Source organism: Neolamprologus multifasciatus, chromosome 9 (genome assembly GCF_963576455.1).
Source record: "Neolamprologus multifasciatus chromosome 9, fNeoMul1.2, whole genome shotgun sequence".
In the NCBI taxonomy this organism is placed as follows: Eukaryota; Metazoa; Chordata; class Actinopteri; order Cichliformes; family Cichlidae; genus Neolamprologus; species Neolamprologus multifasciatus.
In genome coordinates, this window is record NC_140447.1 from 25,160,842 (window position 1) to 25,187,476 (window position 26,635).

Here is a 26,635-nt window from a genome sequence, read left to right on the forward strand (position 1 = left end):
TGGGAGCAGAGAGGATGGATATCACACAGGAAATTAGTCCAAGCAACAGAACCTCTGAGTGCAGAGGTGCAGTTTGGAGCAAGAACAGAGGAAATCCAAATGCGTGCACAGACCTTATGAATTATGTGGGAGAGCAGTGCAATATTTGACAAAGGAAATAAAAAATGATGCTCCCAAACTGAAGGAAACTGGAAACTGCAGTTTGTATTGTGAAAAATGGCACAAATATAAGTGAAGTCTGTGTTATTTGTGCAGATTTTTGAATGCACAATCATTTGACTTGAAATGTAACAACCGTGGAGTCTTTGTGTGATAAATTGGTGTGCCCCTTTCAACGCTGGCTAACACTTCTCTTCCTCACTTCCTTTGTGGGCACACCGCTTAGTGGCAGCGTGTGAAAATGGCTGCAGGATGTGTGTCTCTGAATCCTCACATGAAAACACAAAAACTCCTCATCACACCTTCACCAAAGTAAATTTGTGCAGGTTTATTATTTATACGTCTTTATCAACTGACGCTGCCTGAAGGGATTTTCTGACAGTTTGTCCTTCCCATATGTGCTGACTTTGGTCTTCTTGTTGGCTTTTTACATAACTGCATTGCAGCTAATAGGATGGTTTTATTCAACAGTGACCGTGATCTTTTCTTGACATTAATCTGTTAGTCCTGGTTATAAATTACCAAATCCCCAGAGCTGATTTGCTGCATGGTTTTCTTTATTTCACAAATTAAGTAGTCTGTTTATCAGGTGATAAAACACAATGCAGATTTTTTCACTGCAGTCTGGGTTAAACAAAACTAATTAACCTCGAGGGATGCCGAGACTACGGGGCACACACAAAAAAAAAGATTACATCTGGAATTTTTGCACTCCTTAGATATTTTCAAAATAGCTGATGAAGTAAGTATGGATTCTGTAAATAGAAGTCAAAAGCTTTAAAAAGTTTTTCCTTTTTTAAAATCTTTCTATTGACAGCTCTTGAAGTCTACTGCCCTAATTTTGATGCATTTGAATAACAGGACATTTTTTTCTGCAGCCTTTTATTTATATATTTTTAAATTTAGTCTCTAATTAACCCAGAAACCTTCATGACATCATAGGAAGTATTGATGAAGACAGACTAGAAAAAGTATGAACAGGAGATCAAAATCAGTCAAATGTGGGCAGAGCTTTGAGCTGGTGTAACTGTGTCTCACAGAAGCTTCGCTTATGCGTTATGTGGGACTGTCCGGCGGGGACGAACGGACCAGCGGTGAAGACTACTCCTCCCACACAGCTCGTCCGGGCAAACGGTCCAATGATACGGCCAAACGTGCCAAGAGGCGGAGCCACCACAGTCAAAGCCCCTCCCATTATGTCCTTCAGACAAATCAGAGAGAGTCACCTCCCAGGGACCCAGCCTCCATTTATCATGTAAGGGATGGACTTTTTAAAAATGTATTTGCTTCTTCCTTTCTCTTTTTGTTCGTTTATTTCTTTTACCTGTTTTTGTCTTTCTTTGTTTTTGTTGCTCTTTCATTCTCTTTGTCACTGCTGACTCTTAAATACAGAACTTTTATTTGTGGGTTGTTTCAATCCACAATGATAACTTTAAAGAAGACATGAAACATAATAGCAACAACTGACATTGATGTAACTCTGTTTGTGAAGCTGGATTTAAGAAATAAGTGCTTAAAGTTCAAGTTTGAAAAACCAGTTTAGCATCATCTTCTGTCAGTACAGAATGTGATGTCATTTGGTTGGTCGGTTGGTTGGTTGTGGCTAATAGACTTACATTAGTTTATGTTAGCTAACTAGTGACAGAATTGACAACTCAGAGGAAAATAAGACCAGTAAAACTGAAAAGCAGTTTGAGGCGATCACTTTTGGCTTCAAAAAACTTCCCCTGGCTTTACCAATGATGTTTATGCCAAGAAACCAAGGATATACTGTCCACTTTCACTGTCTCATGTTTTATGTCCTCTATAAATCACTCTGGAAATTCAAAGAAGTGTTTTTTGTGTGCCAGATGGGGAAATCAATGCCACTCTTGTATTGAAGACCACGAATGGCTAGACTAGCTTCGTCTGAAAGCAAAAACATCTACGCACAACTTTAATACCTAACTTTTATAACTATACATTTTCTTACTTTTGAATTTGTATACACATTGAACATAAAACATACTGTATCACATGTTTGTTTTTTAGTTATTGGTGAAAAGAGCATGCATCATGATAAATTGTGAACTCACCATGATAAATATATTAGAAAAAACAGTTTTATTTCCTTTATGATCTTAAGTGTGATCATTACTCACTGACAAACTACTGTTATGGTGGTTTGGCTAATTATTAAACATATACTATAAAGAGGTTCATCATGTCATGCTCACATTGCTCAAGAGTTGTCCCCCACATTAGATGTGATACAACCTTGAAAAATATTCATTCCCCGACTGGTTGGTAAATAGTTGCTGGAAGCTGCTTGTGCCGCTTGGTGTAATCAGTCACAGAGATTTTGTTGCATCAGAAACTTGCTTTGTACAACATATTACATATTTTTCCCTAGCAACCAGTGGTTGCCAGGGGGTCTCTTGACTGGTCTGTAAGCCTGTGTGACTGGGGCTTTTGGAGTCGATTGCTAGTGATTACCATCAAACTACAGCAATGGCTCACCAGCCTGTCAGGTAATACACATTTTTCGCTCGCAACTGGTGGTGGACAGATGATCAAAACAAAGTTACTGTCACATGGTTAGTGGTCATATGACTGCAAAACCTCAATATCTAAGGTGCCACCTAGCCACATTAATCTTACCTGTTGGCTTGGACTTGTTTGAATGCTTCATTGTGGTTTCTTGAGGTGGATCTGACTGAGAAACAAGTCATGTTAGCCACACACCAAATCATACCCTGCTTTTGCCTATTATTTTAATCTAATAGGATAACAGTGTACCATTGTACTATGTTATATTAATTAACACTTCAAGCTAGTGTTTGAGGCCATACCTAGACCTATGCTCATTAGGAAGGTGATTACTGAGGTCATAAATCATGAGAGCTACAGGGACCTCTAGACAATGAGACCTAATGAGTTGCACTCTCTGTTGGCCATGAGAACACAATTCATGCAGTTGTTGAAGCTATGTCCATCTTTGATATACAGTTATACTCTTGCTATCAAGTCATGGTATTTATTTATTTCATTTTTTTCAGAAGCCTTATTACCAGTCACAATCATGGTGGTAGTTAGTTATAATAACTTATTAACTATACAGATATAAAAGTGGCATTGATCTACTCATTCAACTTTTGGCAAAATAGACAAACATCCAAAGTAACCATGTAAGATAAAGTCTTTAAAATAAAGGATAACAAACAGAATATGTCGTTGACAGGGATGATGTCCAGGAAGTGTAGAGGGAAAAAGTGCCCCAACAAGCTTTTGAAGTGAAACATCTCACTGAAATTGACATAAAAAGAGTACTGTTGTGTTTAAATAAGCTGTTGATTTAAACTCCAGGTGCAAAATATAGCTTCATATTGTGGATCTGAACTACTCTGGACAATCAGGAAATTCCTCTGACTTTCTCTGATCTGTTTTGATACTAATCTAACAGTCAGGACTCAGAGATTTGAGAGAAAGCAAATATCTTTTAGCCATGATGAAAAAGTGCCACAGTGAAGTGTGATGTGAGCGAATGCTGACTCGTTATTACCCCCTGTCACTTCCATGACATCCGCCTGCCCTGCCTGTCCGTCTCAGGCTGCCAGTCCAGGCAGTCATTTTGGCCGGCGGTGACCTTATACATCTTGTCAGCATCTCTTTGAAAATTAAAAGTGCTTGCATGCCCGTGCTCGAGTATGTGTTTACAGTGTGCACGGGCGCTGCGATGGCAGATGGCGTGTCAGTGGGAGTGGGCGGGCCCATGTAATCTGTCCTGCTGAGTGTTGGGCTGTGAGTGGCTGAGGTCCAGGCTCTGACATGTGTAATATCGTGACATCAGAGCTGGTCTGTTGCCCCATCTGACCGGTAGAGAGAGGTCACATGAGAAATGTGCTGGTCAGAGTTTGTTGTTTTGGATCAAGGATGCTGCGTGAGGCATCAAATACACTCAGTTCTCCACAGTGTCATTACTCAGTCAGATCTGAACACAAGATGTTATATTTAGTTTGGCTTACTCTTTCAGGTCATTTCAAGGCCCACATTACTCTTATCAAATTATTAGTCAGCTAGGCACTGACCCTAGAAATTATAAATGATGGACATATCTATTATGACATCATCCACTGGTGTAGTTCTGTTATGAGGTGTCGAGATGAGCATTTTTGCTGAAGCCTTTGTGGGTTTTCTGCAGTGAGAAAGGTGTGAATTTGACTGTTAATCCAACTGCATGCTCATTGGCTAACGATCTGTCAATAACAAGCTGTTAGCCCCAGATTATTCTCCTTTCTGACATTTAAAATGGGATTATACTTTACGCCAGTGGTTCCCAAACTTTTTCTGCTAGGCCCTCCTTTGTTTTACAAGAAAAATGTTCGCCCCCTCCCCCCCTCCAACCACACACACCCATATTTTGCTCCATTGCGGTTTATTTCACACCTCAAACATTTAGTAAACAATTAAGCAAATACAAGTAATCTGCAATAAATTACAGGTAGTAAGGAAATAATCTACTAACTCTTTTACGCTACGTCCACACCTACACGGGTATTTTTGAAAACGCAGCTGTTTCGTCCGCACGTAAACGGCGTTTCGAATCACTGAAAACGGAGATTTTTTTGCGTTTACGTGTGGACGTAACCGCACACAACGTTCATCACACAACGTTAAAGGCATGTGCCTTTTTTTCACGTCACGCTGTGCGCCATATTATTGTTTACGTGAGATGAATTGCAGAATAGCAGATAGTCAGATTAACAGAAACAGTATTTTGTCTCTATCTTCAGGTTTTACAATTTACATATACACACGCAGTTACTGTCCCTCCATTTAGAAAGGCAGAGGCATCACGATGTGATTATTTTACGTGTAGTTGTTTTTTTTCCCCTGTGTAATAATATTCAACATTGCAATCAAATCAAAAAATGCCTCTCTGTGCAAAATGGGTTTAAAAACATAAACAACAACGGATGCTGTTTGTCCGTGATTTGAACCGGGGGACAAATTGTGGCAGGATTAGCCTGATATTATTTTTTATCCCGCTGTAACTTTACTGTATAAAGAGCTCACATCTCCAAAATGTCAGGAGTTGTTAGTCATTACAACAAGTGTTTGTGAACTAAAAATCAAGAATGTGGGATACTGTTTGTCTGTGATTTAAACAGCCCAGCGCTGCTCCCGACAAAGGGAAAAGCAATTCTGCAGGGGAGACCTACCTCGGCACTTGTGCAGGTGAAGCCAAGGGGAAGATTTGCTTCACCATATTTTCTCATTTTTGGCTTAGAATGAAGTTGGTTTGGAAACATATTCAGCGATGCTTCATCTCCTGCTTTGCATTTCTGTAGGCGCCCCGTGCTAGCAGTGTCCAAGCGTTTTGTTTCCCCCCCCCCCCTTTTCATACCCCCCCCCCCCCCCCGCCATGGCTCTGCACCCCCCCTTAGGGCGGGCCCCACACTTTGGGAAGGTCTGCTTTACGCATTCATAGATCTTTTTTCCGTGTGACTTTCATTTTGTGATCAGACACTGAGCGTGAGGTTCCATGTGGACTGCAAGAACTTTTCCACAGAGACTTTACATTACATTGCACTAACCACGCATGCGACCCAGGTGGGGGTCTTCAAAGAAGTATAACAGGAAAGACTGCTCGGCCGTCAGGGTTCCAGATGTGCACGTCTGTGTCCACAATGTATAATGCAAACCTTAGAATGGCCAAAATTTTAAAAATGGACCTAATGTTTTATTCAGTATTTCCTGAAATGAGTCACGTGGAACTTGAGGTCCAGTCGGTGGTACATTTTCCCATAGACTCCTGTGAGACTGGAAGTCTTTTTACAATCACATCTAGTTCCCCCAGTTTTCATTAAAAACAAAGCGGGCTTAAGGCATTTCCACGTCGGCTTCACTTTTTATGTTTCGCTTTTCAGTCATAGAAGCTACGTCGGCCTTTGGCACTGTCTATGATGCTGACTAAACATTAGCATAGACTCCACATATATCATTGCCACTGTTTTATTTAAAAAAAAATCAATCTTAACTTTTTCTATTCCTTCTGCTTTAGACAAACATGGAATCATGAACAGTTCTTCTTTAAGATGTAACTGTTATCCACTAAGAAAATTGCATAACTTGAATTATCACTTCTTCATATATCGCAGTAATCGCCTGATAGATTTACATCTGTCCTCTTTTAAAAGCACAAACTAGATAATTCACTCTAAATTTTAAACACACCAAGTAAGTGGGCATGTCAGGGTTCACTGTCAGACTTCACATACCCTTGTTTTGGATGTTTGTCCTTCATGTTTTGCTTACTGAAGTTTCTGCTTAATCTCACAGCTCCCCTGAGCTTCTTCACACACACACACACACCTACACACACACAAACATCCTCCATCACCTGGACGTCCTATTGTGTCACCCGAACCTCCCTCCTGTCCTTCTGTTCTATGTTTAGAGGTGTGAAAGTCGCTAATGTCCTCCGTTAGGTTCACTTTTCCATCCCCTCATATGTGTGTCTGCGTGTGAGGAAGAGATAATGAGAGAACGGGGAGAACAATTCAGCTCCCCTTTCCTCGTCTCATCGCTCCTGCTCTCCCTAAGATCTGTCATCTTTTATATCCCAGAATTCATTGCAGCAAACAAAGGGCACTGATTCATCCTGACAGCCTGCCTCTCCCTCCCTCTCTTCTTCCTCTTCTTTCCAACCTCTCTCAGACATACCAACAGTCCTCCTCCTCCTCCTCTCTGCAGTCAAAGAACAGGAAGAAGAATAAAGGTAAGCAGGAAAGCCACCTGTTAGGTGTGAACAGATGCTGCCAATTGTGGTTTTTCACTCATCCACTAATGAAAGCAGGAAGAATGTGAGAGCAGCTGCTGCTTCACAAAGCCAGCAGTCATAGTAACACTTTATTTGATACTGATCTGAACTGAAATGATACTGTGCACTCACAAAACTTGGGAAAACTCAAGAAAAGAAAGGTTGTGATGACAAATTTGACCAAACTAAAAAATCTAAAAAGCGAAGGGCATTTTTTATATAAACTAAGCTTTGGAACAAATTACTCAGACTACATGACTGTGAGTCAACTGTCATCAAAAAAGGTGTGCTTGTATTGTAACAGCTGTTCCGAACCCCTGAAAAGTTTTTATGTCTAATTCAATCTAATTAAACACTTTAAACCTAACACTGAAACGAGAAAAACCCCACTCTGGAAAACAAAAATTCAAAATAAAATTCAAAAACATGAAATTATAACTCTCATGTAACTGAAATAAAAATGTCATAATGAAAATGAAGGCAGTCACATAGCTGAGGAGAAGTGGGGCAAAATCACTGGTGCATCTGCTCCCAATAAGAGGATTTGTGGTAGATTCTCAATTTTCTGGTGTTAGAGGTCAGCATATGGATGAATTTTTAAGTTAATTTCATATTTACGTGTGTAAACACGATCCATAATTACCAGCTCATGCACATCTACTGCCCTTGCCCATATATTTCAGCTTAGAGATTGGCAGATTCCTCCATGATCATGCTCAGGACTGGAGGTCTGACCGAAGGGTTTACTGGCTAGCAGGAGAACATCTAACATTTCCAGTTTTTCATGCTTCCCAAAGCAATTTTTGAATGCAAGTAAATCCCATGTGGAAGACAATTATATAGAAAAGACAGGACATTTAGTTTTAGTAAATGTTTGTAGCAAACTCTTCTTGCGTATTAAGTGGATCCAATGTATCTGGAGAAAGATGTGGAAAAGTTGTCATATCAGAAGACATAAAGCTGTGTAGTACAGTATCACTTACACAACTACAAACTGGAAACAAAAGCAGAACTGCATGTTTTCTAATCTCTGACCGACTAGAATTTTTTTTTTGAATGATGAGTTTAAGTGGATAATTTGGGGTGATTTCCTCTCTTTGTTTTAATTGTTCTGTGACCTTTAGGAACTTTTGGAAAACTTTCATTTACAGCTCTCTAATATGTGAATGATCTGCTTGAAAGCTCAATGTGAAACACATTGATTTAAATCAAGGGGAAACACAGACAACCAGCTGGCCATTAGAGGTTCATTTAACTTTTTGCTGGCATCTTTTATCTAGAGTGTACAATATGAATAAACAAGCTCTAGTTTTACTTTAAAACAACAGCTAAAAAAACTGCTGTCAGTAGTAAGGGTTAGTATCCCAAGTAGTTTAGATACATACCTATATAACATTATTATAGAAACAACGCCAATGGATCTAACCAACCCCTTTGTCTTGTATATATAGATATATCGTCAGTTTTAAAAACTGCTCATTGTTTCAGTCTGTTTTGTGTTACTCAGTTAGGCTAAAATAAACAAGTGGCCACAATTAAGAAGTTGGGAACTGCAGCTGTTTTCTGAGCTTTCCTATAATCGATGATTTTAATGAATGGCAGGCTTTAAAAATTCATTATTATATAAACTGATAAATTGCTCCAGTAATACTCAAGATTAAAGTCGATTTCACCACATTTTTGTGATCATTTATTAACGGTAATGCATAATTGAAAAACCTCATTGCTTTTCATGCATTTCACAGTTTGGGCTGAGCCAAAGAAAACATGATTTATGGTTTTAGCAGTTGAAATAAACAGTCAAAAAAATCAATGTAAAAAAAGAATAATTTGCTTATGAGGTAGTTTTCTCACCTTGTAATCGTTTCATACTCATGCAGTCTGTGCAGACAGCTCTGTATTTGCATTTTAACACGTTGTTCCCATTTCGCATGTTTTTTTGAGCGTGCTGCAGACCGGACTGCAGGCAAATTTGCTTTCAGTCAGTGCGCACACATTCACGAATCCAGCATTTCTCTATATCATCGTTAACACTTATCATGGCAGGATGATTACTGTAACATCAGTTCTTACCTTTTTAGTTTTATTTACATAAATGACTCAGTTGATTCTTATTAAGATTTTTCCTTTTTTTTTTTTTTGGATAATTTTACTCACAGCCATCAGTATTTTTTTCCCTATCTGACCAAACCTTTTTTTCTCTTCCACCACACGAACGAGGATTAACATGTTGAAAGGGATTGTTTTTTGTTTTTTTCCAGAGGCCTTTTGCTTGTTTCACCATCTGCCATTGTGCGAAAGCTTTAGCTCCATCTGCACGTATGGTCAACGGCTTTGTTTGTTTACCGCAATTAAAGCAAAGTTTCAAAATGAGTGTGATAATAATGATTTATTCACAGTCCCACTGCTCCAAGTGGTACTCTTATCAAATGTGTAATGAAATATTAGTAACTCTTTTCGTTGAGGATCGGAGAAAAAAAAAATCTTCGTTTTCTATAACGAGTAGTTCTCTTTTAACGCTAAATTGGTGATGGTATCAGTTTATAGCCTGGAGCTGCTGCACAGAAAATGAAGAATAATCATTATTCAAGAGCACTTTTGTGCATTTTGAGGATGTAAGGTGTGTGTGTGTGTCTGTCGGTATGTGTGTGTGTGTGTCGAGTGGGGTGAGGGTGTTCTAAAGCTTATTAATTATCTCCAGACTCAAAATCTTTTCACAATGGGTAGTTGAAGTGTAGTTTTTCATGTCATGCACTGTGTAAGAATCCTGTTTCCTTTAGACCTACACTGCCACAGATGTAAATGGAGTATTGTAACCATGTTAAAAGATTTTTCATCCAGTACTATGCAAGTTTCTCCGTGGCCTCGACTGAGAGCCAAGTTTCCCCGGTAATCTTTAATGAGGAGCCTGCTGAGAAAAATGTTACAGGGTTTTTATGCCAGAAGGAAAAGGCAGTTTTTATTAAACACCTCTTACCTTACTGCAGTGCAGCAGCATTCTGTCAAGTCCAGAGACTGAGGCATGGCATTGCCAAGAATCATTGCTACATTAGGATGTGACATTTTGTGAAAGATTTTATTCACACTGAAGTGAGAACTTACAAGCAGCATTAGTGCTACCCTTTGAATGACACATTTTCCTTCTTTGAGTTTGTGCTTTCTTCTAGTTTTGAGATAATTTTCTGTCCGTGAATTCCCCTGCCTTCACATTTCCTCCATGTTGTTCCAGGACGAAGTTTGGCCTCGCTGAGTCGGAGGCGTGTTTCCTGCAAGGCACTGGGCAGAGGAGACTGCGAGGGTTGGCTGTGGAGAAAGAGAGATGCAAAGGGTTACTTTTCTCAAAAATGGAAGAAGTACTGGTTTGTTCTGAAAGACAACTGCCTGTACTGGTACATCAATGAAGAGGTATGTCTCAAAACTCATGTTGAGGTTTTTACTGACACAAAAGTGATGCTTTAGCAGAGGAGGCATTACCACAGTCGGGACCTAGAACTACAACACCATACAAGTGGAAGTGCTTTGTTTGAAGCTGCCCTCCTGCTAGTGTGTGATAAAGACAGTGGGAGATGTTTGCATATAGTTTTGTGAAAAAAAAACTATACTTTATTTTAATTTAAAGATGTATGTATCAAGACATAATATACTTGGTCCCTAACATGTTAATTTGCATGAATAACACAAATTGTTCATGCAAATTAACTCCAAGGTACATGCAATGCTCAGAGAATTTATTAAAAAATAACATTTCAAAAAAGCATTTCAAACTCTCCTTGCCTCAGTTAGCATCTTAACTGTTAAAGTTCATGACAGTACAATTAGAAAAGGACTGAATGAGTATGATTTGTGTGGAAGGTTTTCCAGGACAATGCTTCTTCTCTCTGCAAAGAACATGGTAGTACAGCTTAGATTTCCAAAATTATGTATGAAAAAATAACTTCTGGGACAATGTTTTTTGGACAGATGAGACCAAAGTAGAGATATTTGCACATAATGCACAGCATTATGTTTCATAAAAATCAAACACAACATATCAAACCTGTTATGCCCCTTTACAACACCTGCTCCCTTTGCAGTGGCAGTGCACGAGTCTTCAGGTCTTACCTGGGTTGAAATGCTAATTGACTACACCTGGTGAGGTCCAAAACCTGGCACAGCTGCCAGGCTTTCGAGGGGCGCACCAGTTTTGTCTCTGTGGTACCACCTGTTTTAGCAAACCTATTATGTCATTTAAAATAAAATCTATTATTTTTTTAAACTCTGGTGTCAGACTCCATATTTATGTTGCTCCTTTTGAGAAAGGTTGTAACATAAATGGGGGCTTGTCCGGGATATTTTTGGACACTTTAGATATATTTGTGGAGACAAAACATCAGAGGTTTTTTATTAGAGGATGAGTGATGATTAAGGTGTTAGCTGTGATTGAGAAAACTCTCCTTAGCAAATGTGTTTCAGCTGGGTGGCTGTGCTGCCTGTCCACTGTAGCACCTGTTTGGTGGTTTCGTTTATTAAGTTTGGTGGTTAATCCTGGGTGGGGGTACGCTTCAGAGTTTTCTTGTAGACTGCATCTCTGATCTGCTGCCTGCTCTTGAGTTTGCGTTCAAAGTTGCCTCAAGCATCTACATCTAGTAAATAAGTGTTTATGGATGCCAAATGATGAGGTGAGTGCTTTGAGCTGTGACCTTTAGTGTTGTGGAAAAGCTGGCTACTTTTGTTGGATCACTTGTGTGTTGTTGGCCAGGTGACGGCCAAAAACATTTCTTTAAATTGTGTAGATATTGCACTTCATTTGGGGTTGGTCACTAGTACGCTTGCTTTAGTGAATCTTCTAGATCAAAGTAACTTGTTGTGGCATAGGGCTGCTTGGTGTGTGACTGTTTGTGTGATGGCAAGAACAGATCACATGGTTGGGATTGTTGGTTGATGCTTTTGGTTTGTGTTGTAGTAATTGTCTGAGTAATTACTTACTGAGTAATCCTTTTGATTTGTGGCTGTTGTATTCGTATATGTGCTGGTCACATGTTACTTTTGTTTGCTCAGTGCAGCAACTTGGGATCCTCATATCCATGTTTGAAGATGTCAACTAAAGTTATGCGTGAGGTGTTAGGCCCTTCTGCAACCTCTTTTCTCTTTGCAGTGACACTGCACGAGTCTTTGAGGGTTGAAATGCTAGTAGACCACACTTAGACGAAACGTATTATGTAGTTTAAAATTATATAATAATAAAAATAAAGTACATTTTTAAAACTCTGGTGACAGTCTCCATATTTCTGTTTTGGCTTTGCTTAACAAGCACAAACACTTTATGACAGCTGTCAAGATGGATGTGGTGGAGGGTTGAGAGAGAGCTGTGTATAAACAAATACAATGCATTCTTCAACTAAACTGAAACTGAAGCAATGTTGTAAAGAAGAGTGGGTCAGAGAAACAATGGGAGAGACAGAAAAAGTCATACATAAAATCATTATTTCAAGTTGTTGCTGTCAAAAGTGGTTCTATGAGCTACTGTATCACGGGGTGTGCTTTGTTTTTCCACACACTACTTCTGTGTTGTGACTTAAATAAATAATGAAATAGTGGTATATGTAGTAAAATGTGGTATACGCCTGAGGTTGGATTTAAATAACTTTAAGAGTAATTTCTCTTTTTTTTGCCCTGATATGTAAAACCATGGAATTGACAGAACTCTTACATTTTTTGCACATGACTGTAAAGTCAAACTAATTTATATAATTTGATTCATTTGTATCAACATTAGCATAACTTCTTTATTTATTTTTAACATTCTTTTTTTATCCCACCATCACTTTTTTTCCCTTTTAGTTCTCTGGTTTATGGCTAAATAAACCAGAAAAAGAAGCTGGCAAGAATTTGCTTCTTAACACTGTCAGTGCAAACCCCCTCAGTAATTGACCAGAGAGCTGCTAGGTTTTAAAGTCTTATCTTTATTTAATCTGACATTCATCAACCTCTTCCTGTTCAGTCAGACTTAGAAAAAAAAATGTGCATTTGGAAAAACACAGAGAGTGAACACATGAAATCAACTGTTTTTTTTAGCCATCCTCTTTTTCTTTTTTTTTTTTGGCTTGCTGTCTGTCTTTTTTTTTTAAATTTCTTTCTCCTCGCTCTTTGTTCAGGATGAAAAAGCCGAAGGTTTTGTCAGTCTTCCAGAATTTAAGATCGATCGAGCCAGTGAATGCCGCAAGAAGTAGTAAGTGCTCAACAAACGCAGGTCTCTTGCATATATATGTGTATGTACATGCAGTTCACATGCTCTTGAATGTATGAATGTGTGCCTGCCTGCAAAAATAACACCCTCTATCCCTCTAGTGCTTTCAAAGCTTGCCACCCCAAGGTCAAGAGTTTCTACTTTGCAGCAGATGGAGTGGATGACATGAACAGGTAAAGGAGTGTGTGCAGGGTGAAGGTTATAGAGTAGGGCGGACTTCCAGCTGGGTGGCAAAACACCACAAAAGACCCTTCAAGTAAAAAGGGGGAAAAAGTGTTTTATTTAATGTTTAAAAAGGGAATTTGTTTTTATTATCAAAAATTTTAAGACATTTTCACAGACGCCATTTTTTTATAGGTGGCCAATTTTTTTATAGGTCACAACATACTAAGGATAATATATTATACCTATGTACCTTTTTTGTCTGTTACTGACTTTTTTAACAAAATGTGTATATATTTGTTCATCCATGACTTACATTACATTTAAACCATGTTTGATATACCTATTTACTTATATGATGTAGTTATCATGCTGTAGATCAGTGCAGCTCGATATCGTTTCAAACTTTAAAAAAAACAAAAAATTAAAATAAAAAGAAGTAATCATTTTTTTCCAAGTGATTATTTATGTACACTGTGAGACTTTGGGACCCTAAGCGAGATTGTTATTTTAATGTTTAATTATTTGTTTGCGTACATTATGAGATAATCTAATTAGTTCCCCCTTCTGTTAGGTGGCTGAGTCGCCTCAACATGGCCGCTGTAGGCTATGCAGAGCGAGAAAGGATACGCCAGGAGCAGGGTGAGGGCTCATTCAGCGACATGGTGAAGGGTTCTTCAAACGATGGCTGCTGTAGGATGTCATCTTAAGCCAACAACACAATAATACTTCTATACCTATTGAACTTATTGTTATTTTCCCAGAATAGCCAGATTAATCTCCTAGGGGCTTACTGGGAGAAAAATTTGTTAATGGGCAACTAATGACCCCGTACCACACATGACTGTTTCATTACACCCCCAGGCACTCAGAAACCAAACAGTTATTTTTCATCCGCTTGGTAATGTGATGCAATTAGCTATTTCTGGAAATATATTCTCCTTCAGTTCTCAAAAACTAACAAGCGCAGAGGAACCATTCACTTAAAAGTGGTCCACATTCTTCACTCCACTGACAAAATGTGAAGTAATGTACATGTTCTCCAGGTTTTTTAAGGTCCTGGGAAGAAAAAAATAATTTACAAGGTTAGTTTGAATTTAGCAAAATGTTAATAGTGAGCAAACCAGGTAAATGACATGATAATTAATTAATTATCATGTCAATAATTAATTATAATTCGGGTAAAAGTATTTGAACTATAACTTTGGACATAAGTAAAGATAATCAACTCAATACCCCCAAGGTTTTGGACGGTAATGAGGTGAAGCTAGTTGGGTCTAAAAATGTTGAAAACAAAGCCACAAAAGCCAAGGGAATAAAATGCCATCATTCATACCATTTATACCAAGAAAAACGTGTTTTTTTAATGATTAAAAAGGATGTTTGTTTTTATTACCAAATATTTTAATAATTTGGTTTTAACTGTTAAGTATGAACAGTTTTTGATCCTTTACTATGTTCCACATAAAATATGAAGCATTAAAATAAATATTAAAAAAAATGTCTGGAACATGGTTAGCCAGAGGCTGCAGAATACTCTGAGACTTTTGAAAAGCTTAGATTAAAGATTTTTTTGTGTGTTCAGTTCTAATATTTTTTTTAAAAAAGAAAACTGTTCATGGGTAGAATAACCAATGAGCTTTTTGTGTCTGTTTAAAAAACTTAGCTATGAATAAACATCACAGCTTTCCTTTTTTTTTTTCCCTCTCTCTGTTTTTTTTTTTTGGCGTTTTTTTTTTTTTTTTTTCAAGATTTACATGTCAGTTGGTTGCTGACTCGTAGCAAATGAATTATTGTTGCTATATCAAAGGTTTTTTGTGTATTAAATACTCAAAGCAAAACATCCATTCTACTTGTGGAGTGAGGACCAAAATGCAAGATCCCCATTCAGAGTTTCAATAAAAAGCCAAAATTGTAATAGTTGTAATCCAGACTTAAAACTTAGTCCCAGGAGATCAGGAACAGTAAACAGAACAAAAGAACAAAGGAGAGACAGGGCTATTTATACACACAAAAGGTAATCAGGGAATAGGAATGGGAATAGGGAATATATACAGCTGAAACTAATCTAGACAATAACAGTCAAATTAAAAGTGTGACACAAGAGACAAGTACGCTGCCAAAGTAAAACTAGAACTGAACTGCAACCATAACTAAAGCACATGAAACAAGAGTAAACTTGACACAAGAGAAAGCACACAAGGTCAAGATAGAGGGAAACATTAGTCTATAAAGTCAAACAGTAGCAACATGTAACCAAAAGTGAATGACTGAAAATACTAGGCAATATTTGAAAATGAAAAGTGAGTAAAAAATAAAATAAACCCAGAGCAGGAAACAAAACTAAAATCACCCCACATAGCAGACAGGTCTGTCCCGGATCTGGTGTCAAGCTGGCACATCTGACTGACTGGTGTCATGGCAGGGTGTATGTCAACCAGATGTGGGCCAGGTCTGGCAATGATGGCACTATTTATGTTCCCATTTTCCTATTTTAGTTAGAGGACCCAAATGCCATGTTGCAATACGATACCGCTATGGTAGCCAATGTTTCAAATGCAGGTTTGACAGGTTTGTGAGTGTACACTTCAACCAAAAACTAGTGAGGGTTTAGTCATGTTTACTGCCGGGTGGCTGTAGCTCAGGAGGTAGAGTAGGTAACCTTCTGATCAGAGGGTTAGTGGTTCGATTCCTAGCTCCTCCAGTCTGTATGTCAAGCTGGCCTTGTGCTGGCCCATGTGTGGGCCACCTCTGGCAAACCAGATCTGGGCCACCAAAGGGCTGTCATTCTTTGCGGTATGTGGGTCATGTGTAAGCACATTGTGTGGGCCACATCCGGGCCATACCAATTTTGCTATGTGGGACAAACAAGAATTCAACCTCCAACTCAAAACTCTGGAACCATCTGGGAACTGTGGCACAAAATGCCTGATAAGATGTTAACCTGATACATGTACTTGGGGCATGTTTTCTATCTCTCATGGTATTCCGATGGCTGAATGGAAGGTAAATCAATAGACAGGTGGATAAATGGAAAGAAAATGGTGGAATACTTAGTACAAATAAATACTAAATAATAAATACTATATTTATCCATTTACTTTATTTTATGCAGCCCTTCATATTATCCTAGCTCTTCTACCATGAGGCTGCCCTCCCTTTTGATTTGATTCAAAGGAATTTGATTCGTATAGCACAAGTTCCCATCAATAGTCATCTTAACCACATTATTTTGCAAAGTAAGGCTTCGACTAGCAAACAGAAGGTTTGAACAGCAGGTTGATTGCGCTAATTTTCTCAGAGCCAGAGCAATGTACCTGATGTGGCCATGTTAGAAATAACTATAGTGTCATAATATAGAGCCAAGAGAAGGAAACAAAACAACAACAAAATCTCAAACAGGGCTGAACTTTTACTAATATCTACATACATTGTAAAAAAAAAATTGTAATATAAAAGTATTTTACAGTGTATTTTACAGTTTTGTACTGTTCTTCAAGAATATTATTAAATTTACATAAATAGACTGTGATTTTACATTCCAAATGTAAATTAACGTAAAATCACTGTAAATGTAATAAAACATATTATTGGGTTTTTTAAAATATATTTATCTGTACATATGCATATTTAGATTGTTAAAATACTTTCACAAATGTATCATAATTTCACAAATATTTGTCCGTTATTTAAAAGATTGAACACTTAAATTCAAATGTAATGCTATGGAAAAATATATAAAATGATTCTTATAAACTTTTTTTTATATCAAATAATAATTATTATTATGTCATTTAGGGCGATTGTGGCTCAATAGATGGCAGTTCACCTTGTAATCAGAAGGTTGCCGGTTCGGACACTCTCGGTCGTTGTGTCCTTGGGCAAGACACTTCACCTACCACCTACTGGTGATGGCCAGAGGGGAATTATAAAGTGGAATTATAAAGTGGAATTGTAAAGCGCTTTGAGGGTCTCATGAAGCGCTATATGAATGCAATCCATTATTATTTAAACCAACTGTTAACTGTATATTTAAGTATTATTATTCATATTGCTGCATTAATTGACCTTGTTTATAGGTAATTTCATTGTTTAATGACATTAAAATGTTCCTAATTTAATGTTTAAAAGGACTTGAAAAAGGCAAAATCCCATTTAGATTTAGGGCAACAAACTGTATTGTCATTACTGAAAATAACCATATTTTCATGAGAAAGTTATTTTCTGTTATTATTTTTGCCCCCAGCTGCTGGAATATTACTGGGGGTTTTTTAGGATTTATTTTTTACGGTGTACACTGACTACTGATTATTCTTCACTTGAATCATGTTTAATATGAGCATCCACCAGTTTAATAAATGACAGAAAATAAGGAAAAGTGTAATTGGTTCCCATTAAGAAACAACACTCTAAGCTAATATGTAAAATGTGCATGATACTACAAATACACTAGATGTATGTGTATGGATGGATCTGACAGTATGTGGGTGGGTTTCCTGTAGATTACTGGAGTGAAAGTGAACATGAGGATGACGCTGCCTCCAGCCCCAAACAGGACAGTCCCCCACCTCCATATGACACCTACCCACGGCCTCCATCAGTGAGTCACTCACACACACACACACACACACACACACACACACACTGTAAACTGTATTGCATCTCTCACAAAGTAGATATTGTACTCGGAGGCAAAATTGAGGCCTTGTGCTTCCTAGTCCACTGTAAGAGTTGGAATTATTCCCAATAAAGCAATAAGTACAGATAGTGCTGAGGCTATATTAAACATGTTGCTATATTTGAAGCTGAAATGGGTTGCTGTACATCATGCATCTCTGTCCTGGGGTATGTTTTTTTAATCATAGGGTAAAAGAAAGGAAACACCAACAGCACCTTGTCCATGTAATTGAAGTTACAAAACACAGGCTGCTAAGTTTTAAGATAATAATAGAGTCACTCAAACACCCCTCTGCTTTGTCTTCTTGTCTCTCACCTACCATATCACACACTTACTCAATCAGGCAGGCATGCTGATGAAATCCTTTCTTTGAAGTGTGTTATTATGGTTGAATGAGACAAGGCGATCATTTGACGTCTGCCACATTGTCTCCCTTCCTTTTTCTCTATCAGATGAGCGCCTACTTGGAAGGAGGTCGGACCACTCGGCTGTCTTCCACAGAGACGTCTCGCTCTCGCTCATCCCAAGAGGACTTCCTTTGTGGTGAGCCCCCTGCTGCAGCTGCAGAGCCGCAGTACCACCCTGGTCCTCTTGGGGGTGGCACCACACACAGTGGCAGAAAAGCAGGGGGCAGCAACAGCAGCGACGTACAGTACAGATGTGATCCTGTAGAGGTGTGTGACGATGTTTAATATTACCTGAGATTAATGGTCTCATTTCGACAGTTCGGAAATTGTTCTTCCGACTTGGGAGCATGAATGTGCTTTTTAGTCTGAATTTACACTCACCAGCCACTTTACTACATTCATCTATTCAACTGCTATTTAACACTGATGCATAGTTAGCTAATCACATGGCATTAACTCAGTTAGTTTAAGCATGCAGACATGGGAAAGAAGGCCTTTTGAAGTTTAAAAAGAGCATCAGAATGGGTAAGAAGTGACTTTGAATGTGGGATAGTTATTGACAGGCTGGTCTCAATATTTCAGAAAGTACTGATCCACTGAGATTTTTCCACACAACCATTACATAGTTCTGCTGCGACATTCTGATGTTAAAAGAACAAGTAAAGCGTGGATCCACCCAGCTTTGCATGTATATCAATGGTTCAGCCTACTGATGGTGGTATACTATTACTAACTATAGTGTGGGACTCTTGATTTTAATTACCGTATAAATTATTTCAAATAGATTTTGTTCCAGAGTTCAGACTCTAGAAGATGATGAATATAGTGCAACAGATGACTGTTTCCTAATTAGAATATTATGTTTAGAGAAATACATTTTACCAACAATAAACTACAATTTGTAATATAGGAGCTGTCTTCATATGGGACCACATGCTTTGATTGCATCTGGTAAGTCTACTGAATAATTTGTTTATCTGTTGTTTTCTGTAGTACCGCTCCAGTCCTGCTGGGGGCAGTAGTGAGACAGGGTCCCCGGGCCGCTCTTCATCGTCGCAGAGGCGCTCTTGGCAGGACCTGATTGAGACGCCATTGACCGAGGCTGGACTGCACTACCTTCAAACTGGACCACTTGGTAGTGCCCAAATTCCAATTCAGTTGCTTGAATTCATACACATCAGTGTTAGTGACTTCTGTTTAAGCTGTGATTATGTTCTACAAAAAGAATGAAAACCCAATGTGTTTCTGCACACCAACATGTTCAGCTAATATAGACCACAGAAAGTATAAAAATGACAACATGATAGTTTCCCAGAATTTCCCCCCATAGTGGTTTGTTGCAATATAGTTGAAAAACCATATTCTTTCCAAGATGGCAAAAAAAAAAAAATCTAAAAAAAATGGATTAGTGTCATTTAATTATAAAGTGTAAAGTTTGTTTTTCATTAGTTATTCAATCTAAACCAAAGTGTCTCATATTTAGCTAGCTTGCTTGATAACAACCAGTTCTTTATTGTTCTTATTTAGTATACAGTAAACATCTATGGCAGTCCGGCTCCTTCAAGAGGGGAATGTCTGAGGTACATGTAGGTTAAATGGTGTGACTGTGTTTCAGCCAAAAGAAAGTACAGCTTCAACTTTTATGTCTCCACCAGGGTTTTAATAGTTTTGCAATTTTCATTAGTTTTTATTTTTATTTAGTTTTGACTTCAGATTTTCAATTTTATATCAGTTTTAATTAGTTTTTACCAATTGTTTGCTAGTTTAGTTTAGTTTTTATTTTTTTTGAAAATCCTTAGTTTCAGTTTAGTTTTGATTAGTTTCAGTTATAGTTTTAGTTGTGTTTGCAATAATTAAGTGTAACAAAATCCCAGTTTCATCATATCAGTCATTCTCTTCTGCTTATCCTTGGGTATGTTGCTATTCCAGCTACCATACTGCACCCTGGACAGGTCGCCTGTCTGTCGCAGGGCTAACATGCAGAGACAGACAACTCACATTCCCACCTATGGGTTCTTTAAATAAATAAAGGCAGATGAACAACCATTGATACCAGGCAACTATAAAATGTATATCTTGGCCCCAATGAGACTATTAACTCTTGCAGCACCGGGTGTTCGTAATTTTGGTTCAAGTGAATTGATAAACTTTTTGAAGGTAATTGACTCACACAGTTGTGTAGATATCCCAGTCCTGTTGTCTCGGGATGCATCACACTGCCTTGCCTGGGGTTAGCTTCTGTTTTCTGGGGATGAGGGTTGAGTGTGCTCCCTTACCTTCTCAAGGTAAGCTAGGTTAGCCTTCTTGTGTGAGCTTTTCTAGTGCACTTTAAGGTTTGTGGGATTTTTTTCCCTTTAGAAATGTCCCTCATAATTTGTCTGTTTCCACTACAAGACACTTGCTTTATCCAAAACACAGTCATATTCAAAGTAATCCCAAATTGGACGCTTTCTTCCGACTTTTCCTGACATGATTCTGCGCGTGGATGGAGCAGCAACACAGAGGACTCGACTAACGTGCTGCCACCTGCTGGCATAATGAGACACAGCAAGAAAAAAATCTGGAAACTAAACTTCATTTTCACCCTTGACTATTGTATGACAGCCACACATCAATGAAAACTAAACACATTTTTGCTATAAATTCAGTTAATTTTAGTTAGTTTTGTGAACACTCATTATAGTTTTAGTTAGTTTTCCTTTTTTTGTTTTTATTTTTATTTCCGTTAACGAAAATGTTTTTTCACTTCTAGTTTTCGTTATTTCGTTGGTTTTCGTTAACGATAATAACCCTCTGTTTTCTGTCATGCAAACTCTTATTCCATGCATTGACATTATAAAACATAGACATAGCATTTGCTTGGAAAAATTAAACCAGCGTGAAAGTGCCTTAAGCCTGCATTTTATCTCAAGGCCAAAAGATAGCGATAGTTGTGGATACAGTCAATGAGCAATCAGTTTCACAGTAAGGCACACCCCTTCCTATCACATTTGTTTTAAAAACAATATGACAGCAGTGGAAATGCTCATCTTGAGGCTTCAAAACAAGCCTGTAGAAACCAGTGGATGACATCATGATAACATGATGACATCATGTTAGTTAAGTCCATCTTCAATACTGTATCTACCTGTACCAGGAATGCCATTTTTTTTCCTGAGCTATAAAATAAATGAGTGAATTAATTAATAATTAATTATGTACAATATGGTGTTGTATAGCAGTGTCTTATATAGAAATATAGACTTATTATATATACTGTATATTATACCTTTGTACTTTTACCCCATCAAATTTAACAAAATGGTTGCTTCACTGAAAGTAACAGAACTGCAAAAAAAGTGTTTTTTTAAAAAATTTGCGATATCTTAGATTGTTATTTTATTAATGCCAAGAACAAGAAAGCTTCTCCAGAAAGTGCCATTAAAATTTTGAAAGGTCCACACACACAGAGCAGAATTTCTACTGTTTTGACAGGAACTACTCTCTGCTCAAGAAAGCGCACCCATGGAAACTGTCTGCTATCATCTGTGATCATCAGCTTCAGCTCCCCCTCATTAAAATCAACTTTGACCCCTGCCTGGAATGATATTTGTCAAATATTTTGTGCAGCTGCTGATGCAGCTTGAAGCTTGTGTGTTTTATATACGATCTTGTGTTTAATAGTAATGTATGTGTTAAGCGTTCTTTCTGATGCTCCAATGTGGACAGTGGCTTTAAAGCTGGAATAGCAATGTGTCTCTGATTCAGTCAGAACATATTTAAAATAAATGTTACTGTATTGAACAGAGTGTTCTTATGAGTCAAGTTGCATTCATGACTCAAATAACAGCAAATCAATTTTCTTTTCTTTTTGTTGCAGAGGACGCCGTCTTTGCTGAGCCAGGTGGTGGCTCAATGATGGCCGGAGCCGTTTACACTCTTCCTGCTCCGAGGAATGTCCCGTTGCCCATGGCAATGCAGAGGCTGATTCCTATGGCAACCCAGGGAGGGAAACCCCGCAGCTTCACACTGCCACGAGACAGCAACCTCCACACGCTCCTCGCACCGCCTGCAAAAGAAGAACAGCAAACACACAATGGTGAGTTCATGCTGGATCAGGCTTTTGGTGTGAAATGCTTACAAGGGCACAGAGAGCTTAAAGCTAATCCGGAAGCATTATTTTTATTCACTATGTTTTAACACCAAATCAACACTACAGTAAAGACAAAAGCAGCATTCATTATACAGTACACAGAGATTTTAGGCAATAAAAATAAAGCGAAAATACTTTAAATCAGACTATGAACCAGCCACAACATCTGAACATTGATGCAATTTAACAGTTAAAACTAGCTACCAAACAAGCAGTGTTGCATTAGAAAAAAATAAATTCAAATAACAGAGAAACATATGAAATGTTATATAGGGGAGAATAATGAGCTCTCCTAAAGGAATGCACAAATAATTTAAACCAGCCGTTCCCAAGCTACATGGTCCTCTTTAAGGGCCATTAGTGAGGTTGCTGCTTTGTTTGAAAGCAAGCAAAAAGCCTCACAATTCAAACTCTCTGAAAACCTCTTTTAACAACAGAATTTCATTATGTTGCTATGAGACTGCAAGCAGCCACGTCTGTGGATGAAAACTAAAGCCAATGCAAAATTTCCCACTGCAGAACTGCAGTTCCTCTCTTGACCACTTGAGGCTGGCCCAAAGCTGTGTTTTAACCTTTTAGAGCCATTTAATTGAATTAAATGCCAAAAATGATATGGCCTGCTGCGAGGTACAGTTCATTCTAAGTGAAATTCTAGTATTTTATCAGTCTGTTGCTAAGCACCAATTATCGGTTTCTAAGCACCAGTATCCGTGTCTATGCTTTGCACCTGTGTGGTTTTTGGATGCAGATTGCTACACATGCTCACTACCCTGAGCTTATAACTTAGGACTTTCAAATTCAGTAACTTGTGGGAGCAAAAACACCAAGATTGAGGTTTTCTGTAGTCCAAAACCAATGGGTGATACCACGATGACTATGTCTAGCTTTTTTATACAGTCTGGTTTTCATGACATTTGTTGAATTGCTATGTGCTGCACGCTATTTTCACTGCAAGAGCCTAATGAGGGAAAATACTTCCAAGTACTTAATATTGCTCCGTAATAACGGGGGCTCGGGTGTTTCATACAATGACAGCTAATTCTGAGCTAGTTATAGCCATTGACACAACGAGCTGGAATGATCAAATCTGGAAAAAAATAATTGCATGTTCGACCTTCTCGATTTCACTGAAGGACAAAATATTTAATGTTGGGGATTAATTCAGTAGAATAAGATGGTGCTGCTCTCAGTTATGCATTTTTTGGGTAACAGCAGAGCGTAAAAATGTGTCTCGCTGTGAATGACAGCCACTAGAGACTGAGGGGGAGGGGAAAAAAGGAAATTTCTTTTTAAGGTGAAGATGTCAGCACATGTGCCACATATAAAAACTGCTCTCAGGCACAGACATATCCATTTAAATCATCATCAGATTGAAGCAGAGCACACTGCAGTCATACATTGATCTAATGAGGCTAATGACACCACGGTGCTCCTGTTGCCAAGGTGAGGCAAGCAGCATATGAAAAGAAAGGACTGCAAGAGTAAATAAGACTGATTTATGTAATAGCATGATATATGTTGCATTTGTTAGGGAATGGATTGAACAATCAATTATAATGTGAGCAAGGAAATAAAACTGCCAAAGTGATGAGGGCGTCCCTGAGGCTGACAGGATTTTCTCCTCGTTAATAATCCTGCTGTGACTAATACAAATCATTACAAAATGTCGTAGATGTGTCGAGGTGTGCTGCTGTCCTCCAGTGGTTGATCTGAGATATAACTTAAGGCGCTCCCCGGCCTTTTAGCTTCTAATCCTGTAACAGATGTGAAGCAAAGAGTTAAACTCAACATTAAATGTGCGGGTCTCTGTTTCCCCTCTGACTGCTCTGAAGGTGGCAGTGAAGGTGCCTCGCTGGGCGACCTGTTTCGTGCGTGCGAGCAGGGTGGGGTCTGTCCTCTGGGTCGGGGGTCGGAGTCCAAAGGTCAGTCAGAGTTCAGGCAGTCATTTCTCCGAAGGGCCGCTGACCCTCATCTCAACGAGCGCCTGCACCGCCTCCGCATACTGACCTCCACGTTGAAGGTTGGTCCTCACTCTCATTCATATAGACACATGCGCAAGACGAGCACGGGGGCACGCCAAACACATGCACACTTACAGAGGCACAGGAGGATTTTAATTTCTGACGAGACGACTGACCTTTCCCTAACCTCTCACCCAAACTCTTGTCGATGTTTGTACAGATGTAGACACCGGGTTTGTGTGATGCATTTTTGGCCAATACTATAAAAAACAAACCAACGTACAAACATTTTATAAGCAAGACGTTTACTACATTTGAAGAAATAAAAAAAACTAACATTTCAGTGAAAGTTGTTTTGGATGTTTGTGGTGCATTTATTTTCACTTATACAAAATGAATTGCTACTGCAGTGTCCTGCTGATACTCTAGATCAGTGGTCTCGAACTCCAGTCCTCGAGGGCTGGTGTCCTTTCCATGTGTCCCTGTTGCAACACACCTGAACACAATTAGGTCATTAGCAAGACTATATCCGGTCGTTAAGTCTGACGTCACTAGCCGTGTCTGGGCCTAAACTCCGCTGCAGGTCCATATATCAAACGATCACTATGGCATTACTGAGAGTTGAAAAACTGTCTAAAGTCTTTCATCTTTAATAAAATGATCAGCGTTCTGCTCTACCAGGTGTAACAATTGAGTTTAACATCCAGGCATCCATGAAAACGGAATTTATGACATTTAACGGAGTTAGAAGTTAGCAGGAAGTTAGCTCGCTAGCTTCTATCTAAATACAATATAGCATGTCCTGACCGCGGGGTTTTGGAAACAAATTAAAACGTACAGCTCTGTTATCACTTCCAACATAAATGAAGACAGAAAACTAAAGTGACGTTTGTAGGGTTACTGAAGTTTGGCTAGCTGGTATATAATGATGTGCTACGTAACCGCTAGCAAAACAGCTATGTTAGCATAATATAAACAAGCTAACTTTTTTTCCACTCGATAAAAGTTAACGTGAGTGTTCTCGGTGGTCAGGAACAAATGTAATCGCATGGCATGATGCTGTGAAAGGACCAAACTTCAGCCACTTAGGTGGCAATTCAGCTATTTGATTCATGTTACAGCAGCTCATGAGTGAATGAACATGGTGCAATAAAAGTACTTTTAGGAGTAAATTTTTTCAAACACTTAACATTGACTTAAATTTACTTGAGTGGGATTAGGGTTTGCCACTTCAACATGCAGTCAAGTTTTATACTCTTGCTAGTGACCTACTAATTTTATTCAGGTGTGTTGGAAAAGTTTCAGGATACCAGCCCTCGAGGAGTGGAGTTTGAGACCCCTTCTCTAGATAAAATATTTGCTGGAGAAAAGTAATGCAATTAAAAAAAAGTATTTTATGACAGAAGTTAAAAGCAAAATTGTATAGAAATCCTGTCATCTGTGTTTGCTGGCTCGGTATGCAACTGATAGCCAATGAGATGTTAATTTTGGTGAACAGCCTCAAAACAAACTATATCTGCCAAAACAGGTGTACAGACAACTCCTTACAGTGTCTTTCAGTAGAGACTCATAACCTTAAACTCAAAGCGGCCACACCCTTAACGATCCATAAGTTTAACCTTTAACCGAGTTTGACCATGCTAAAAACACAAAATCCATTTTTCCAAACATCTTTATTTGTGCTGTAAATTTGAATATTTTGAGAATCTATGGAGATTGAATCAGTATTGGAGGCGGCCTCAAAGTGCCTTTTGAGAAGCTGCAGCTTTGAGGCATTTCTGCATTGGCTTTATTCTCAGCTCTTCTGTGAAATCTGTGAAACGTTTGACTAGGACACAACACGATGGTTAACAGAGAATTGCTCTCGGGAACAGATGTTTGCTTACTGAAAACAACAAAATTGACCTCAGTAAGAGAAGTTGCTGCCAGTAGGTACTCACACAAACAATAAAGGCATATAGGAACGGACACTTTTGAGTCTGGAGCTTAGCAAAAGGTCAGTTTTGTTGAACTTTATTTTCCTTCCATAGAATTCAATTTTTGTGAAATGCAACACTGTATTTCACCTCATATTATTAATCTTACAGGTCATACTCCTCTAAAGTCTT

General features: G+C 38.5%; 1 protein-coding gene across 4 annotated transcripts in view; it reads left to right on the top strand.

Annotated features, from left to right (window-relative positions):
- The window catches only part of cnksr2a (connector enhancer of kinase suppressor of Ras 2a), a 111,038-nt gene that overhangs the window by 55,076 nt on the left and 29,327 nt on the right, over positions 1-26,635 (top strand). For 2 of the 4 annotated variants that reach the window (XM_085173274.1, XM_085173275.1), the window contains exons 13-23: positions 1,200-1,414; positions 6,859-6,919; positions 10,191-10,366; positions 13,096-13,169; positions 13,289-13,360; positions 13,924-13,991; positions 17,852-17,949; positions 18,480-18,701; positions 19,428-19,569; positions 22,294-22,512; positions 24,399-24,586. In XM_085173274.1, coding sequence (XP_085029400.1) covers positions 1,200-1,414; positions 6,859-6,919; positions 10,191-10,366; positions 13,096-13,169; positions 13,289-13,360; positions 13,924-13,991; positions 17,852-17,949; positions 18,480-18,701; positions 19,428-19,569; positions 22,294-22,512; positions 24,399-24,586 — 1,535 coding nt within the window. The remainder of the gene's footprint in view (positions 1-1,199; positions 1,415-6,858; positions 6,920-10,190; positions 10,367-13,095; positions 13,170-13,288; positions 13,361-13,923; positions 13,992-17,851; positions 17,950-18,479; positions 18,702-19,427; positions 19,570-22,293; positions 22,513-24,398; positions 24,587-26,635) is intronic. The other 2 variants (XM_085173276.1, XM_085173277.1) reach the window with 1 other exon arrangement.